This window comes from Enhydra lutris, unplaced genomic scaffold (assembly GCF_002288905.1).
Source record: "Enhydra lutris kenyoni isolate GAN:26980312 unplaced genomic scaffold, ASM228890v2 scaffoldscaffold6, whole genome shotgun sequence".
NCBI lineage: Eukaryota > Metazoa > Chordata > Mammalia > Carnivora > Mustelidae > Enhydra > Enhydra lutris.
In genome coordinates this window covers 1,734,358-1,750,960 of record NW_019154090.1, presented here as the reverse complement: position 1 = coordinate 1,750,960, position 16,603 = coordinate 1,734,358, and the positions used below count along the sequence as shown (strand labels likewise).

Here is a 16,603-nt window from a genome sequence, read left to right as displayed (position 1 = left end):
ACCGCTCCACCGCCCTCCCCTCGCGTCCAGCACCGGGGGGCCTGCTGGGGGGCCCTGTCCCTGAGGGCGCTTCCCCACGACCCAGCCCCCAGCTGGTCGTCCCCTTGAAGGAGAGACCCAGGGACGGAGAAGCTGAAACGACAGCGGGGGAGGCAGTGGGGGAGGCTGGGGCAGGAGCAGAGCCCCGCAAGCCCCCGCACACCCGGCCCCGGTCGCGTGGGACCGTGGGCTTGACCGGTGAGCGGAGGAGAACGAGTCTAGGTGAGAAAGTGTGTGACACTCCTGAGCCCCGAGCCCCACCCCCACCCCGAGCCCCGCCAGACTGCCTGCCCGGCTCAGCCCGTGCACCCTGCCCCTCCAGGCAGTACATCCCTGCTCTTCTGGAGCCGGCCCTGCTTTCCCAAGCCCGGGCTCCCCGAAAAGTTCATGGCGTCCCTGCCAAGCCTGCCCTCGAGCTTCCTGGCTAACGCTGCCTGGCGTCGGGGCCCAGGACGACACGCGTCTTCTGTAAAGGGCCCACGGTCCATGTCCCCACTCTGCGGGCCGTGTGGTCTCTGTCACCGCCGCTCACCCACTGTGCAAAACAAGCGCAGGGTGTGGGTGAGCAGACGTGATGCTGGACCAGCACAACTTTACCGCCAGAACTGAGCGGCGGCAGGTAGATGTGGCCCGCGGCCTTAATGAGCTGACCCGACCCATCGTACACACGCGTCGGACCACGTGATTTCCCACAAAGTGACTCCCAACCATCCACAAATACCCAGAGGTCGTGTCGGGCCCGCGGGACCTCGGCAGGCGGTCTCACCGTTCTTCAGCCTCTGCGTTGTCACCGATGGTCACATAGGAGCACATTCTCTGAGCACCTGCTCTGTGCTGGGCATGGCCATCGGCTCTGGGGACACGGGGTGAGTGGGGCAGTGGTGGTCTCCAAGAGCTCAGTTTGGGGAGGGAAAGAAAGGACGATGAAGTGACAGCAGGGACCAGACAGTCAGAACTGGGGTGGGAGCCACAACCACAGAGACCAGTCGGAGGGCAGGTGACGGAGACCTGGCCCGTCTGTGGGAGCCTCCCTCTCTCCAAGTGTCCATCCCTGGTTTTCCAAGCCCCAGGCCGCACGGTGCTCTCTGGGGACCCCCATTCTCCTCCTTTCTGTCTTGGCACCAAACACCATCTGTATCTACCACAGCCGGGCCCTGAGGTGAAGGCGGCCAGGCTTCTCTGTGCGGCGCCGTTGCCCACAGCCAGCGAAGGAGCGCGTCCTTGCACCAGGGCAGTGGCTGAGAGCTGCCAGGGGCCCTGTGTGCCCATCCCGCCCGCAGGGGCCCAGCCTCGGGGAGCACGTGTGTTGAGGGAAAGGGGCAGCAGCCTGTAAACTGATGCGCTGTGCCCTCCCTTCCCGCCCCTTCCAGAAAGTCCAGCAGTATACCGTCATCGTCCAGGCCACGGACATGGAGGGGAACCTCAACTACGGCCTCTCGAACACAGCCACGGCCATCATCACGGTGACGGATGTGAACGACAACCCACCAGAATTCACCGCAAGCACGGTGAGTAGTCGCGTCCCTGGGTAGCCGGTGCCGTTGGGGCCGCCGCTTTCCTTGCCGCGTCTGCCGGCAGGAACTTGACTGACAGCGGCGCGCCCGTGGCCCTGGGCAGCAGGAGGCTGACACGGAGCACAGCCACCCCAGGAGTCCCCAGCAGGAGGGCGACCGGAGGAGCTGCCAAGGAGCTGGGCTCCTGGGGGGGCGGCGGGCATGTGCTGTGATGTGGCCCCGGGAGGCCTGACATGGAGCAACTGTTGACGCCCTGAGAAGTGCCCAGGACCGCGTGGGCTGGACACTCTGAATCCAGAGCCGACCAGGGGTGTTGGGGCTCAGCCACGTTTGGAGCACACATGCGGCTGTGTGCACCATGGGACCTGCTGGTGGATGCCCGGGTGGGGCCTCGGCCAGGCACGGGCCGGTCCCTGCAGGAGGAGCTGGGCTGCGCTCCACAGCCCACCGCGTGCACAGGTGGAGAGGGCAGGGACTGGCTGGTGGGCCGCCGCTGAGCCCCACACCCGGTGGCTCTGGAACCTAAGTGACCCAGGGCCCTTGGTGGACATTCAGGCTTGTGCATTTGGAGTCACAGGGACGCTGGGAGGTTATGGCAGCCCCGAGGGTCTCGGGATCACCTCTCGGAGCCACCGCTGGAGGGCCGAGGGGATGAGGGTGTGACAGCAGGACAGTAATAGGCACAGCACAAGCCACGCCGGGGAGCCCTCCCCTGCCGAGCTCTAGCCCCCCAACCTGGGGAGAGTCGGGGGGATGCCAAGACTCAGAGAGGCCAAGTCACTGGCCCAAAGCCACCCACTAGCCTCTCAGTGGGAGCAGCTGGGATTAGACCCCAGAAGCCGTGCTGACTCTGCAGCAAGGAGCAGGGAAGGAGGGAAGCGGTGGGGACAGAGGAGACCCCGCCTGCTCCACGGAGCTCCCCAGAGCCGCTCACTGCCAGGAGGGCATCTTGGGAACCAGCCCCCCCCCCCGGTGTCCGAGCATCCCCTCATCACCCTGCGCCCTGGGTTCTCCTGCCCCCAACTCAGAGTCCCCAGACCCCATCCCCCACACCCGCACCCGCGCTCCCCACCTCCCGCACCCCAGACCTGGCGCGACCTCACCTGCGGGTGCACAGCGCCATCTAGTGGACAGATGGCAGATCGCATGCAGGGGGAGCGGTGCAGCCCCAGCCCACCTGGCTGGGGGGACGCGGCTTCTGCCTCCATCAGTCCTGGGCCAGTGGGCAATGGCAGGAAAGGCTCAGGGCCAGTGTCCTGGGCGTTTTGTACATGGTCGAAGCATCTCCCTAGGGACCTGGGAGAGTAATGATGCCTAGGCTCCAAGCCCCCAGCAGGGCCTCACCCATGCCTGGCCGTGCAGACCCCCTGTCCTTCCGTCCACCCTGCGCCTCGTTCTGTGATGATGAGAACACATGGCTGTCCTTAGGACACACGACACCTGTGCTGGTGCGTGGGGGCAGCAGTGCAGGTGGGCACCCATGCAGGAGACCTCCCCCAGGTAACGTTGCAGTGGGGACTGGAGCCCATCCTGAGCCGGGCTCTGGCATCGGCCCTGGCAGGTGGGGCAGGGGTGGACACCTCAGATGCTCACCATCTACTGAGTCAGGGGTCTCCAAGGGCGCACAGCTGTTGCCCAGGTGAGAGGACACTGTTCCCAAGGACACGCTCTTGTCCGGGTACTAGCCTGCAAATTCCAGATGTCCGGAGAGCAGTGGCACCAGCCCTCTTGACCACCAGGACCCCCAGTCCCCCTGGGAAACAGCTTCAGGACCTCCACTGTCACCATGGAAACCAGCGCAGAAGGAAACCAAGCCAGTTGTCCCTGGTGGGAGTGAAGGATGTGCCTTCAGGCATGAGGCAACGTGGTGACCCGCCGAGGTAAAGGACTCTGTCCAGCCCTGCTGGTCACCTCTGGCCACCACTGGATTTGGAGAAAAGCACACCAGTGGAGCGCTGAAGAATGCATTGCCAGGAGTTGGGATTTGGCTAAAACCCGCAGGGACTGGAACAGGATGCTCACAGCCCCCGCCTGCCTCCCGATCCCGGTCCAAGCTTGCACCTAGGCTTTCCGGAGAAGGTGTCACCCACCGGGGAGGGCAGGCGATCACACAGACGCCAGCAGCTACAGTGACGGGCCAGAAACCAGTGGGCTCCGGCGAGAGGCAGACCGGAGCCCTTGCCCACCCTACTGCCCCCACACAGGTTGACTCCTTCTTTTCCCCCCAAGATGGTTGGCTGGCGTCTAATTTACCAGGACCCGGAGTAGGCACACCCCATCCGCTCTAAGACACAAGCTCCCAGAGAGACCCTGTGGGTCCCCTGCTTCGTCAGAAGGGGTCTTGCTCATTGTGTGACGGGAATGTGGTATGACGCACACATCTTCCGGGAAACATTCCCACCAGGAGCCAGGAGCAACCTCTTGCCAGTCCCCAGAGCAGCCCCCCTGACAGCGTCCATTGCCAAGGCGACCTTCGCCAACAGTCCAATCTCACCCCGTCACACGGATGGCGTCACGCAGAGCACGTGATTCTGTGCAGTCCAGCTTCTTCCGCCCAACAGAGCGTCTCTGGAGCCCACCCATGTGAGTCTGCTGAGCGCAGACCTCTGGGCCGTCCGTGAGCAAACCCACGGCACCACCGACTTCACTTACTCATTTTCTCCTTTTTAAAGATCACTGGGAGTCCTCGGTTAGATGACTCACACACCAGTGCAGAATTCAAAAGGTATGAAGTGACCGACTGTGGCGAAGGCGTCCCCTCCCACCCCGTCCCGCCTCCACCGGGCGCTCCCACCCAACACGTGCTGTCGTCTGGGAGATTCCCACATCCACAGCGCCTGCTGGGGAATAATGCAGGCTCCCGGGAGAGCGGCTGAGGCAGGAGTGAGAAGGACAGCCCCACGCTGGCACGGGGGGCGGTGTCCTGGGCACCCGTGCCCGCCCCCTCTGCCGCTGTGACCGCAGAATGCCGCACGACTGTGACGGAGAGTCAAGTGTGTCGTGGCCCTCACGTCCAGAAGCTTCTGTGTATTTCCTGAGAGGTTTCCCCTGGCGTGGCCGTGGAGGCTGTCAGAGCAACAGCCACCAGAGACAACTGAGGCCCAGAAGGCTAGTTCCAGGTGGCCCGAGGCCACACGGAGAGACAGTCAAACCCAGGGCACCTGCTTCCTCGGGGCACCCCCTCTGTGCCATATGGCTCTCCTCCCAGACCCCGAGCGAATCTCCCATCCCCTTCTGGGGTGGAGCGTCTTCTGCAGCTCCCGCGAGGGCCCCGGGCTGCCCCACACCTGCTCCTGGAGGGCGGGCCTTCCGCCCACTGTCCCAGCCCTGGTCCAGCTGTGACCGCCGGTCCTCTGAGACTGGACACCGTCTTCCCTTCCGCTCGCGGCTGCGGCGAAAACACCTGCGGGCCCCCCGGAAACACGCTTCCTGGGACCGCCCGCCACGGAGCGAAGCAGGGAGGGCAGCGCGACCGTGGGCTCCTGCCTCCCTCCGCCGGGTGTCCCCACGAGGGCAGGAACAGAGTGCGTCTCCTGATGCGCACATGCCTCTGCGGACGGGACACTGTCTGCGGGGCACTGGCGGGGCAGGTGGGGAGGCCGAGGCTGGCCACGGCCTACACGCGGCCGGGCTGTTGTTATCAGTCTTCACCAAGAACGATCAGCAGAAGCTGCAGAGAAGGGGATTCGCACGGTCCAGTTCCCGTTCTTAGATGTTGATTCAAAGTTATTTCCCTTTGCCTGCAGCCTGCCGCGGGGCCTCCGGGCCTTTCAGCCGGCCCACTCCACACTCTCTCGGGGGTGAGCGCCGGGCTCTGCCAGGCTAGGGGCTCAGGCCCCAGGACACAACCTGCACTCTGCCCCAGGAGCCTCCTGTTGGCCTTGTCTGGGGCCCTGGGGGAGAATCCTGGACACCCAGTGTCCCGGGCCCCTTCCACCAGCCCAACCCTTCACACGCCCTCAGGAGGGTCTCCTGGAGTCTGGAAGCCACTCATTAGCCCCGCCTTGGCCCCTCCTAGCTGTGTGACCATGGGCTGATAGCTGGACCTCTCTGAATGTTTGTCCCCACTCCACCCTGAAGTGACATACAGTCCCGAGGTGAGGTCAGGAGCATCCGCTGATGTCTGTGAAGAGTTTATGCCTTGAACAACGCTGTCCTCTGCTCTTGTAAGTGCCACGGACAGCAGCCAGCCCTCCACCACCGGGACCTGAGCAGAATGGTTAGACCCCGGGCTAGCCTTGGAACCTTCCCAGGGACTGGCTACCCTGGCTCCTACCCTGGCTGCCTGGGCTCCTGCTGCCCCAAAGCAGGCCCTCTGTGGCCCTAACCCTGGGAATCCCCAGTACCCTTAGCTTTTCAACTCGTCCACAAACCGAGGAGAGGAGAGAAATTCCAGCTCAGCCTGAGTTCCTGAGAGTAAGAATCTGGCATCTCAAAGTTGGAATGCACTCATGGCCCTTAATTGTGCTCAGGCACTCGGTGTGAACCTCTGCTGTAGATAACCGATTGGGACAGCTTCTCCAAGCACCGGGGAGGCCGGAGGCCAGAGCGCCCGGCCCCACCTGACATCACATCCCACTTCGAGCCCTTCCTGCCAGGCCGGTGTCCACTTCCCAAAGATGACACTTTCCTCGACCCCCTGGATCCCCAGACTCTGTGTCTCTGCGTCATCACCTGAGAGACGGGGGAGCACCAGCGCCTGCCTGGGGGGTGCGCACCCACACGTGGGTCAGGAGCACGTGGCTGGAGCACGAGACTTGATCAAGACAGCGAGAGTGCCTGGCTCTCGGCTCCTAGCGTGGTTCCTCCCTGGGCAGGAGCAAGTGGCTCGAACCTGTGGCCTGGTCTGTGGTCAGCAGACGCCTTCTGTGAACTCTCCCTGGGGAGCAGAGGGTCCGAGATACCGTGTTAACCAATTGCTGGGTCCTTTCCCACGAGCTGTCCTCGGAAGGAGCACTTTCCCGTGTGTCATCTACCCCGACACGTGCCAGCTCCGTGGGGTGGAAGGAGGCCCAGAGGGGCTGGCCAGGGAATGGCCTCCTGGCCCCAGACCTCAGGCCCTCCCCCGTCACACGCAGGGTCAAGGAAGACTGCCTGTGGTAGCTTCTGGTTAGGAGCCGCTGATCCCCCCCATCGGATTCTGATCCTGGACTCAGAACCCAAAAGACACCGTTATTAGTTTTTGGGACAGAAAAGTAAATTTCAAATAAAATTTGATAAAACCATCGCAATGTACAGAGGCACATCCATACATTTTCCAACAGAAGCCACAGATGACTGAAGGCAGAGTGCTGGGGTGTCTCCTGGGAGAGACACCCCTGGGACCCCTCCCCCGGCGCCCACCCAGCCCTGCTCCGAGGCCCACGGAGGCACAGCCGCGTCCCCGCCAGGTGGGCTCCCCCGCCAGCTCTCAAGGCTCTGCTAGTAACAGCGATGGGTCCCTGAGCTCCAGGTCGGGGAGGGCGCCCTCCTCCCAGGGAGATGCCAGCACCTCTGCAGGGGCTGCAGGCCAGAGGGGAGAGTGCTGTCCCGCTCACCAAGGGGCGGCTAGGGGAGGGTCAGGTCCTGCAGCCCGAGTTTCTGTTCTCTTAAAGAGAAGTGCAGCCTCGGGTCCCGGTGTGTCCGTGTGGTGTGGGCGCCTGGACAACTCGTGGGTCCTGCGTGTGGACAGGCTATCATTCCTGGTTCTCTCTGGATCCTGACTAGGCTTCACTGTTCCCACCCTAATCCTCCTCTATGCTAATGTGACCTTCCCCTGGGAGCTCTGCGGATTCTGGCCTCTGAGCTGGATTTGTGCTAGACGAAATCCTCCCTGTCCCTCGGGCCCAGCTAGTTTGAATTTGGGATTACCATCTGGGCGAGACACTCTGTTCCAATGATCTTAAAATTCCTTCCTTCCCAAATATCTGTCTTCGCCTTCTGTGAGGCATGGGAGAGGCTTTCCCTGTGCCTGAAAAATCTGAAAAAATTAAATTAAAAAGTCATTACGGCCAGGGGAAAGTTAATAAGAAAATCCTAAGACGGATGTATCAGCTTAAGGCCCTTCTTTGTGAACCTTTATTAAACTTGCACGAATTAAAATAGACTCTTGGAATAAACTTCACCAGAGTGTATGAGGAATCGGACTCTAGGACACACAGTTCTCCCCCATACCATGAAGTCGGGGGAAGGACGCCCCCCATTCCGGAGCAGGCCAGTGTGGAGCCCAGGCCCAGTGTGCTACCCCTCGGAGGTGCACCCGAGAGACTCGGCTCTCAGGTGACCACACCAGGACCCACCCAGTCGTCTGATCCAAGAGAGAAGTGCCCGGAGGATGCACGTGGTCACGAAACCTGAGGGCCGGGGTTGTCAGGCATGGAGCCTCCACCAGGAACAGCCCCTCCTATCACCGCCACCAGGTGTAAGGACCAGAGCACCTGTGCCCCACATTGGGTGGGGCACTGCCACCTGCAGATGCCAGAGCAAGAGGCCTCTGCCTCACTTGTGAACCAGTCCGGCAGGCGCCTCTGACTAGCAGGTCCTAGGTCACCTGACCAGCTCATGGCTGGAGAGGAAGCTGAGAAAGCAAGTCCCGGAAAATAAAGATGGGAATTCCAAAGGGGATAGACAGCCAGGCAGCCTCACAGCTGTCCCCTACACTGGTCCTGGCAACTTAAATAGAAAGGAGACACCTCATGTCTCAGAAGCTGGAAACGTCTTCAACTGGAACACTGACATCAGGTACAGCTGGATCCAGGCTCCCACAGCCACCAGGAGCCTCCACTGAGCCGTGCTTCTTCTGAGCCAGCGGCATTCTCAGGCTGCGGATGGCAACCCCACCCAACACCTTCAGGCAGGTGTGGGCACAGCACCCACGCCAGAGATGGGGGCCACCAGAACTACGCCCTGATCGGCCAGTGTCGGCCACATGCCCACTTCTGAATTACTGCAGTGGGGGGTTGAGGGTCTAGAGCAGGGAGCCACAGTCTTTTCTGTCAAGGACATAAAGTCATTATTTTTTAGTCTGGGGCCATACGTGCTCTGTCACCATTACTCAACTCTGTTACAGATACTATGTAAACGAAGGGGCACGGCCCTGTGCCGATAAAACTTTATTAACAAAGTAGGCGGTGCCCTGAACTTGGCCCAGGGGTTTGCCAGCCCCAACGCTAGCTCTCCATCCCCTCCAAGCCCCTCAGGAGAGTCAGGTGCTGTGGCCCCAGGCCCACATTTGGTAAGCCTGGTCATCCCTCCCTCTGCAACAAGCAGCCGGGCCCTGGGGCCCGGAGCCGGACCAGGTCCCGCACACCCCGCACAGAAGGCCAACATGGGCCAGGAGCTTTGTGTGCAGTCTCCTCCATCCCCGAGCCCTCAGAGAGATGGGGTGCCCATTCTGTAGACGGTAAAACCAGTAATTCTCACTCAGCCCCAGTGGAGACGGCCTCCTGCTCTGGGGGGACGTGGTGACATCCCTGCAGAGGGAACGGCCCGGGGCACAGCAGGGAAGGGCTGGGCAAGGTCTACCAGCAGGAGGCAGGTCTCTAGGACGGCTCCAATGACCCAGGCCTGCCGCCACCGTGAGCAGACGTGTCCCAGCAGGGCTCTGACCTCGTGGCCCTGCTGGCCGCTGCAGTCACCCTGCCCCCCTCACTCCCACAAACGCAGAGGGGCCGTGTCGCAAGCATCGTCTGCCTCCTCCAGGCCATCCGGGGGACAATCCTGGAGGTTTGCAAAGCCCCCCACTCCCAAGGTCCTTCCACCTCTTCCTCTGCCCAGCTCCCACTCCCCCGAGGACCACTGGAGGGCATCACCCCACACCTGGGTTCCTCCCAAGAGCTCCCAGGGACCAGGTCACCCCCTTACCGACACACACACACTCACAGCCCAAAGTGGCCCTGAGCCGCCCCGGGATGACCCCCTCCTGTCCCCCAGCCCCCAGCCCTCCCTCACACTCCCTAGGTGCCTCCCAGAAGCCTGGCTGGGGTGGAGCCTAGTTGCCAGCCTGCTGCTCCCGCTGGCGGGTCAGGCGCGGGAGGACAGCGGGGCACCTGGGCCGCTGGAGAAACGGGAACGGCGACGGCGACAGGCAGGCCATCAGCTCGGGATGATCGCGAGCGCTGGTGCTCCCGAATCCCACAACGGGGTCTCATGCTGCTGAGTGGGACTGAGTTGGAGGGCCGCCGTCCCATCCAGCACTGGGCCCGCTGGACGAGATCCCACTTGGGATAAATTCAGTTCTTCCTGCTGACAAGGTGATGGTATCGGGGTTGGAAGGCTTGCCCGTGCCAGGAGACAGATGGGGGCTGTTGTCTGCGCCTGCGCGGCGGGCTGTGGGGTTCCCTGTGGAGCGTGGAGGCCGGGAGCCCAGTCTTGTGCTCTGGCCCTGGAGGCAGCCGGCCTCGTGGGGGGCTCGCAGTTCCACCCTCGCTCTGACCGTCCCTGCTCTGTGCGTCGACTGCCTCATCCACTCGCCCCTGCCTGCATCTTCCGTACACATCTGCCACAAGTCTGGGGACGGCCCCCTGTGCCTCGCTGACAGTGGGGGACAACAAGCTCACACCGGTCCTTTGGGTGAGTCTGCACCCACCTTCCCTCCTTCTCACCAACAAGCGTCTCCGGGAACAGAAGCTGCTGGGCCTCGGCATCCCCATCTGTCCATGGATGGTCTGCCCAGCAGACGCCATCCCTTGGACACACATGCCAGGTGGCCGTCCTTCAGTGCCACCCAGCACAGACAGGACAGGCTGAGCTGCCATGCTCTGACCTTGTGGAATCCAGAGAAGGACAGAGCCACCAGCCTCGATGTCTCCGACACGCAGCCGCTGATGCCACCCTCGGCCTTCTGGCTCCCGTCCCTGGAAGTCAGGCCCCTGCGTTCAAGCCACGGCGGCCCAGTTTTCCATGCACTGCGCCCCAGAACCCCTCCCCAACCACCAGCTGAGGCTTGAATTCGTAAGTGTTCAGGGCAGAAAACCATCACAACCATCGAGGCCCAGTCTCTCTGGGAGGTACCAAGCTCCCGACGGAGAGAGCAGGAAACCTAGACGCCACACGGAGAGAGGTCCCGCTGCCTGGCCCCGTCTCGCCCGCAAGGAGAGGGTCCCCTGTGAGCCGGCTCAGCCAGCCAGGGCTGCACGCAGGGCCCCGAAGGGCACCTGCAAGGGCTCTGGGCAGACGTGTGTAGGGGTCGGGCCCTTGGGCTGCGGTCAGGGCTGGATGTGTGTGAGGGACCCCAGATGGTGGCTGTGGCCTCAGGAGCCCCTCGGTGGCAGAGGCCACGTGGCCGGCTGCCTCACGTGACCCTCACTGAGGGGCGGGGGCTGGTTCTGGAGCAGACAGGGCCCAGGCCTGGTGCCCTGAGCGCACAGGAGGACCGTCTCCGGCTAAAGCGGCTCCATGTCTGGTGCCCTGAGTGCACAGGAGGACCGTCTCCGGCTAAAGCGGCTCCATGTCTGTCCTAGGGCGTGCACAGGCGTATTTGGGCCAGAGCCCCCACATGGGCACGAGGCAGGGTGGCTGTCCTGGTTGTGACCAGGAGGCTTTGTGCCACAGCAGGTGCAGCGGGGGTGGGGGGGCGGGAGGATGAGGCTCGGAGCCAAGCTGCCTGGGACATTGGCCAAGCCCGTGCAGACGACTTCCTCCCCGTCCTGTGACCCCGCCGCCTTGACTGGGGGCCGGATCCTTAGAGCTGACACTGGGCGCCCCATTGTGGGCCCAAAGGTCTCTTAATCTCTCTTGCTTCATCTGTAAAACGGGGATGAGGGCGGGGCTACCGCGGGGAGCGGGAGAGGTAATGCTCCGGCAGCGCCGGTCTGGGCGCCCACACCTGGTGGCCGCTGTCAGCTGTGCCACCGTAACCACAGTCAGACACCCGAGATCTCCGTCCAGACTCTGTCTCCAGGTTTTGTGGCTCGAAGCCACACTGCAGGGTCAGGCCCACCACACAAACGGCAGGACCCGGTGCGAAATAAGGAACCGGGCCCCTAGTCTGCAAATTATTAGGGGTTTCAAGACACTGAGAGCAGAGCGTTCAGCCAAACTCGGGCCCTTCCACGGGGCCACGGCTGCACAGGCCGCACGTCGGTGGGGCTGGCCCTTAGCAGTGATTCTCACTCGGAAGGGGGTGCCCAGATTGCTACCAGCACCCCAACTCACACACACACAGAGCATCTTTCCCTGCACACAACCAACTCAGCCACATGAACTACAACCACTGACAGGGTGGGGGCGGTCAGCAGGAAAAAGGGCTCTGTGTTTGGTATTACACATTGGTGGCTGCAGACCCCAAGCCCTGAGCTAATGGTGGGACAGCCGGGATGGCAGGACCCTGGCCAGGACCATCCTGGGGAAGGCCCCCAATGCTCTCCAGCTCCCGTCCTGCAAATGTTGAGTCTCTCCTGCGTCGCCACTGTTGCACAGGCCTCCAGGGCACAAGGGGACAATCTGGGGGTTTGGGGGGAGGCCAGTGGGCATGTGTGTGTGTGTGCAGGTGGAGGTTCTGTCTGGAGGTGGGTGGTGGGCACAGCTGGAGGAACCGGAGCCCTCTGGGGATACCACCATGCCCATGGAACGGGTGTGGGAGTCCCCATGTACAGAAGCAGCTGGAGACTGAGGGCATCCCGCAGGGGCTGGTAGAAAGTCCCTCCTGACCTCCCCAGGCTCCCGCAAGGGTTGAGGACACTGTCTTTCCTTATGTTCTGCAGTACGCGGGGGAGGTCCCGGAAAACCAGGTGGAGGTGGTGGTCGCAAACCTCACCGTGATGGACCGAGATCAGCCCCACTCGCCCAACTGGAACGCCTTCTACCGGATCATCAGCGGGGACCCCTCCGGACACTTCAGCGTCCGCACGGACCCCGTCACCAATGAGGGCATGGTCACTGTGGTGAAGGTGGGTAGTCTTCCTGCCAGCCGTCGTGGGTTCTGTCCCCTGCCACCACCCAGGACAGAATGGACAGAAGTGATACGGTTCAGTGCGAGCCACCTCTGACATCTGGGCGCAAAGGACTGCGCCCGTCTGCTCGTGTCACAGGCAGGCTTCACGAGGCCTGGTCACGCGACCGCCAAGGACTCTGCAGCCTGACCTGCCCCTCCCCCAAAAGATCACTTTCCTGTGCCCTCCCAGAGGGTTGTATTTCCGCCTCAGTCCACTAGTGCGTGAATGCCATTGAGAGCCTGTGTAATGTCAGACCATCCTTGCATTCCTGAGATAAACCCAGCTCAGCCAGGAAGGGGTACGTCTTCGCCGTGCACAGCAGGTCTTATCTCTCTGAAACTGAAGACCCCCCTGTGCTTTCCTAAGCAGCAGAGGCTCCTACCTCTCCTTCCCCTTACGGCCTTTATCCAGCACTCGGTGTCGCGACTATAGACGAATCTCGAGAAACGTGCTGGGAACAGGGGTGTGATGATGAGGGGCAGGGAGGGGAGCTGGGGGACTCGCACCTCTCCAGCGTGGTGGTGGAGATGTGCGCTTGTCACATGTCACAGATGAATCCCACCCTACAAGCGCTGGAACCCTGAGCACTGAGAGCATGGGCAGCCGTGCTGTCCCGCGGAGACTGGACCCCGTGTCCGAGCCACACTCACCAGCTGGGCCACACGGCTCTGTGTTCCCTTTTCTCCTTGTTATTCCACACGGGCTTTTCTCTGAACTCCACATTTAAAGTCTGTTTAAGGCAAGATGCTTCGTCTTAGATGGCATTTCGGGTTATTTTCACTCCCTCCGGTGGAGACACGGTGTTTTCAGACATTACCTTCCGGTGGGGCAGGAGGGGGCATGGGAGGTGTGAGGCGGTTGGGGGAGTCTGCTGCCGGCTGGGGCGGGGGGCATATGTTCTTGGCTTCCCGGGCTGGCTCTTCACGCGCTTACCCCTGGCATGGGCCTGTAGCCCTCTCTGTGCCCCAGATGCGGGGCCTATGCCCGGGGCTGTCGCTGACATTATAGCGGGCCCTGGCTACAGATCTGGTACAGCACCCGGCCCACGGTGACAGCAGAGCTGACAGAAGCAGCTCCTGTCCTCACTGTGAACATCGTCACCAAGGATACGGGACGGCTGTGCTCCCACAGGCTCCCCAGGGTGCGAGGAAGGTCCCTTCAGTCCCACCAGGATCCCTGGGACCCCTAGAGGAGTCGGGCCACCTGCCGTGTTCACGCTCTGCCACGCGGCCCGTCACTGCCCCAGCCTTCCCCTCATTACACAGCCTGCTGCCGCTTCCGTCCCCCTGCCCCCAGGTGGAGGGACTCCTGGACCGCGGCCTCCGCTGCTCTGAGGGTGGAGAAGACACCGGGTAGACGTGTGTGTGGTCAGCCAGGCCCTCGGCTACCTCGCACAGATCCTGGCTGTGTCGTCTGTCAGCCCAGTCACCTCAGGCGGGTGTTCCTGACCCCTGCCCTGCCCCCCACGCCCCTGAGCTCCATCCTGCCCCCCATGCCGGCCCGCCACCTCTCAGGCTCTAGCCAAGCTGGGGCACAGCCACTTTGCTGTCAGACCGCTGGCCCCAGTGGGCGTGGGCCCCGTGCCCAGCCTCCTCAGAGCCCCTCCGCCACCTCCCCAGCCTCCCCCACCTCCCGCCACGACAACACCCCCTCTTCCAGGCTCAGACCAACCCCAGGCCCCTTCTCCTGCCGCACACCTGGAGCACAGCCTTGAAGCAAGCAGCGTCTTTGGAAACAGAGGACAAGCTCTGGCCCCAGGACCGGGGGGGGCAGGGGCGCTGGCAGGAGCCCCAGGGAACAGGCGGGCCAGAGACAACCCCCCCCCACCAGCCCAGCCCCTGCAGTCCTGCTGTAACAGCCCCGAGGCAGCAGTGCATGGGAGCTCATCAGTCCCTCCCTGCCGCCTGCCCCAGCCCTGCCCCGCACAGCCTGCCCCCGCCGGGCAGCCTCTCCAGAGGCCACAGACCAGCCCCTCGCCTTTTAGCGGAGGGTCCTTGCCGCATCTGGGGAGGGGCCGGGCAGAGACCGGGCAGCATATCCGGCCACTCTAACTGAAACTGGTGGGCCAAATTACCTATCGATTTCTCCATTACAAATATGTTTTATTTCACCCTCCTGTGGACGTTTATTGGTCATAATAGTCTTTCTGGAAGGCCTTCTCACTCGGACGGGTGACACGGTCTTAATGCATGACACACAACATTATTCCGTGTCCCCCGGGGACATGAACCGATAAACAGGGAGAACGATTACTTCCCTTGGGTGCTTTGTTCGGAGGGAAGGGCCACCACGATTTTATGAAACTGTCCACTGCCATGGAGGAGCCCCGTGCCCAGACGGCTCTCTGAGGGGCCGGGGGAGGGGCCGGTGGCGTCAGCCGCTGTTGGTGGTGTGGGGACCCGGACACAGCGGGGACGCGGGGGCTGATGTGGGGGCATCTGTGCCCAGGACGGCAGAGCCACGCCACACCTGTGGGAGCGGCCCCCGGTGTGCGGCCTGAAGCCCCGGGCGCTGTCCTTCAGTCCTTCGGCTGCCAAGTCACCCCCCACTGGGTGCCTCCTCAGACGGGCTGCCCGCTTGGGCCCCTGAGGGTCCAGCCTGGGCAGCATCTGTGGGCACAAGGCCCTGCCGCACACGCACCTGAGCAGCGCCGGGCCTCGTGCTAGGGGATGAGCAATGGGGATGGCCCAGGGGGGTGTCCTCCCCCACGCTGACCCCCAGCGGCACCGCACTGATATAAGGGGCAGGCAGCCCCCTCCTCAAGGGGCTGTCAGGGCAGGGGAAGACATCAGCACGACAAGGTGTGTGCCACAGAAGGAAGTGGCATCTCACGGCAGGACTCCAGGGGGGCCTTCGGGAACCCCCCCTACTCAGGCCGACAAGAAGATCACACCCGGAGAGGATGACGGGGGTCAGCCCGGAACCCCGATCTCCAGAGGGCATCGGCCTCCAGACCCTCCTGTCGGGCTGGCATCGGGCTTCCGGGAACCCCCAGGCCCATCCCCTGACATCATAAAGCCCTTCTTCTCGTACTTAACGCCTCGTCTGTAGCCGCGCTGAGAAGGCAAAGGGTAGAAGCACCAGCTGTAAGGTCTTTAACGCTCACCCAAGCCAAACACTGAGCAGCTGGGGGACCCCGAGGAGGCTGGGGTTCGGGTTGGTGGGGAGAGGCGCCGCCGGCTGCAGGCATGGGCTCCCGACCCTGCAGATCAACTCCTCTCCAAGCAGAAACACGCTGTTGTGTGCGTCGTGAGCGCGTGCGGGCGCCCAGCAGAGGGAGGGTCCTGTCCACGCCGCAGTCTGAGCTGTTAGCTTGCTCCGGCCTGTCTCATCTCCAGTTCTTGCTGAAAGAGGTTTTCAACTCCCAGACCTCACGACCACGCATCTCTATGTAAGTCGGAAGCGTCCCAATCAGTAATCTGTTTGGCCTCCGTACGTGCACGCTGTCACAGCTGTCACGCCCCTGACGAGAGCAGCCGTCCGCCCTTCGTATCCTCCGATGCGAGTCTGTTCCATGTCCTTTAACTTTCCTCAAAGTGTCTCTTTGCCGTGGTTCTTCAGATCTGGATCCGAATAGGGATCATGCAGTTGGTTGAGCACCTCTTGACTCTCTCATAATCTAGAACATTCCACCCAGTGTTGACCTGTCACAGACACAGGTCAGCTGGCCTACGGGAGGCCGCATGTGCCTTCCGCCTGGTAAATCTTGTTCCTCACTCTCCCACAGTTCCTGTAACCTGGGATTAGACCTTGAGGACAGGCCTTGTGCCTGGGGCTGGGTCGCATCCGGAAGCCCGTGGTGCCTGGTTGTCCCACTCTGGTCATCCAGGACCAGTGGGCTCAGGAGGTGACAGCCAGTTCCCATCGTTCCCATCACTGACTCTTCCCCCTTACGATCAGCCAGCGGTCCGAGTACGATGCTTCGTACCTGCAAACATGCCCTTTGCCGTCAGTCTCCATCCGGTTTTGTCGTCTGCTGGTGACCCTTGTGCATGTAAATGTCTTCACTAGCGAGTACAGAATGGTGCTTTTAAAATTCTGTCCTTCCTTGGCTGGAATTGTGTGGCACACGCTTAGCAAGTGTGAGTCAGGTAAGCATTCTGAGACAGGTGGTCACCCCGGGATATCCAGGGGGGC

General features: G+C 62.5%; 1 protein-coding gene across 1 annotated transcript in view; it reads left to right on the top strand.

Annotated features, from left to right (window-relative positions):
- Nucleotides 1–16,603, top strand: part of LOC111141492 (cadherin 4) — a 511,455-nt gene that overhangs the window by 486,057 nt on the left and 8,795 nt on the right. Inside the window, exons 8-9 of the mRNA XM_022494091.1 lie at nucleotides 1,410–1,547; nucleotides 12,236–12,421. Coding sequence (XP_022349799.1) covers nucleotides 1,410–1,547; nucleotides 12,236–12,421 — 324 coding nt within the window. The remainder of the gene's footprint in view (nucleotides 1–1,409; nucleotides 1,548–12,235; nucleotides 12,422–16,603) is intronic.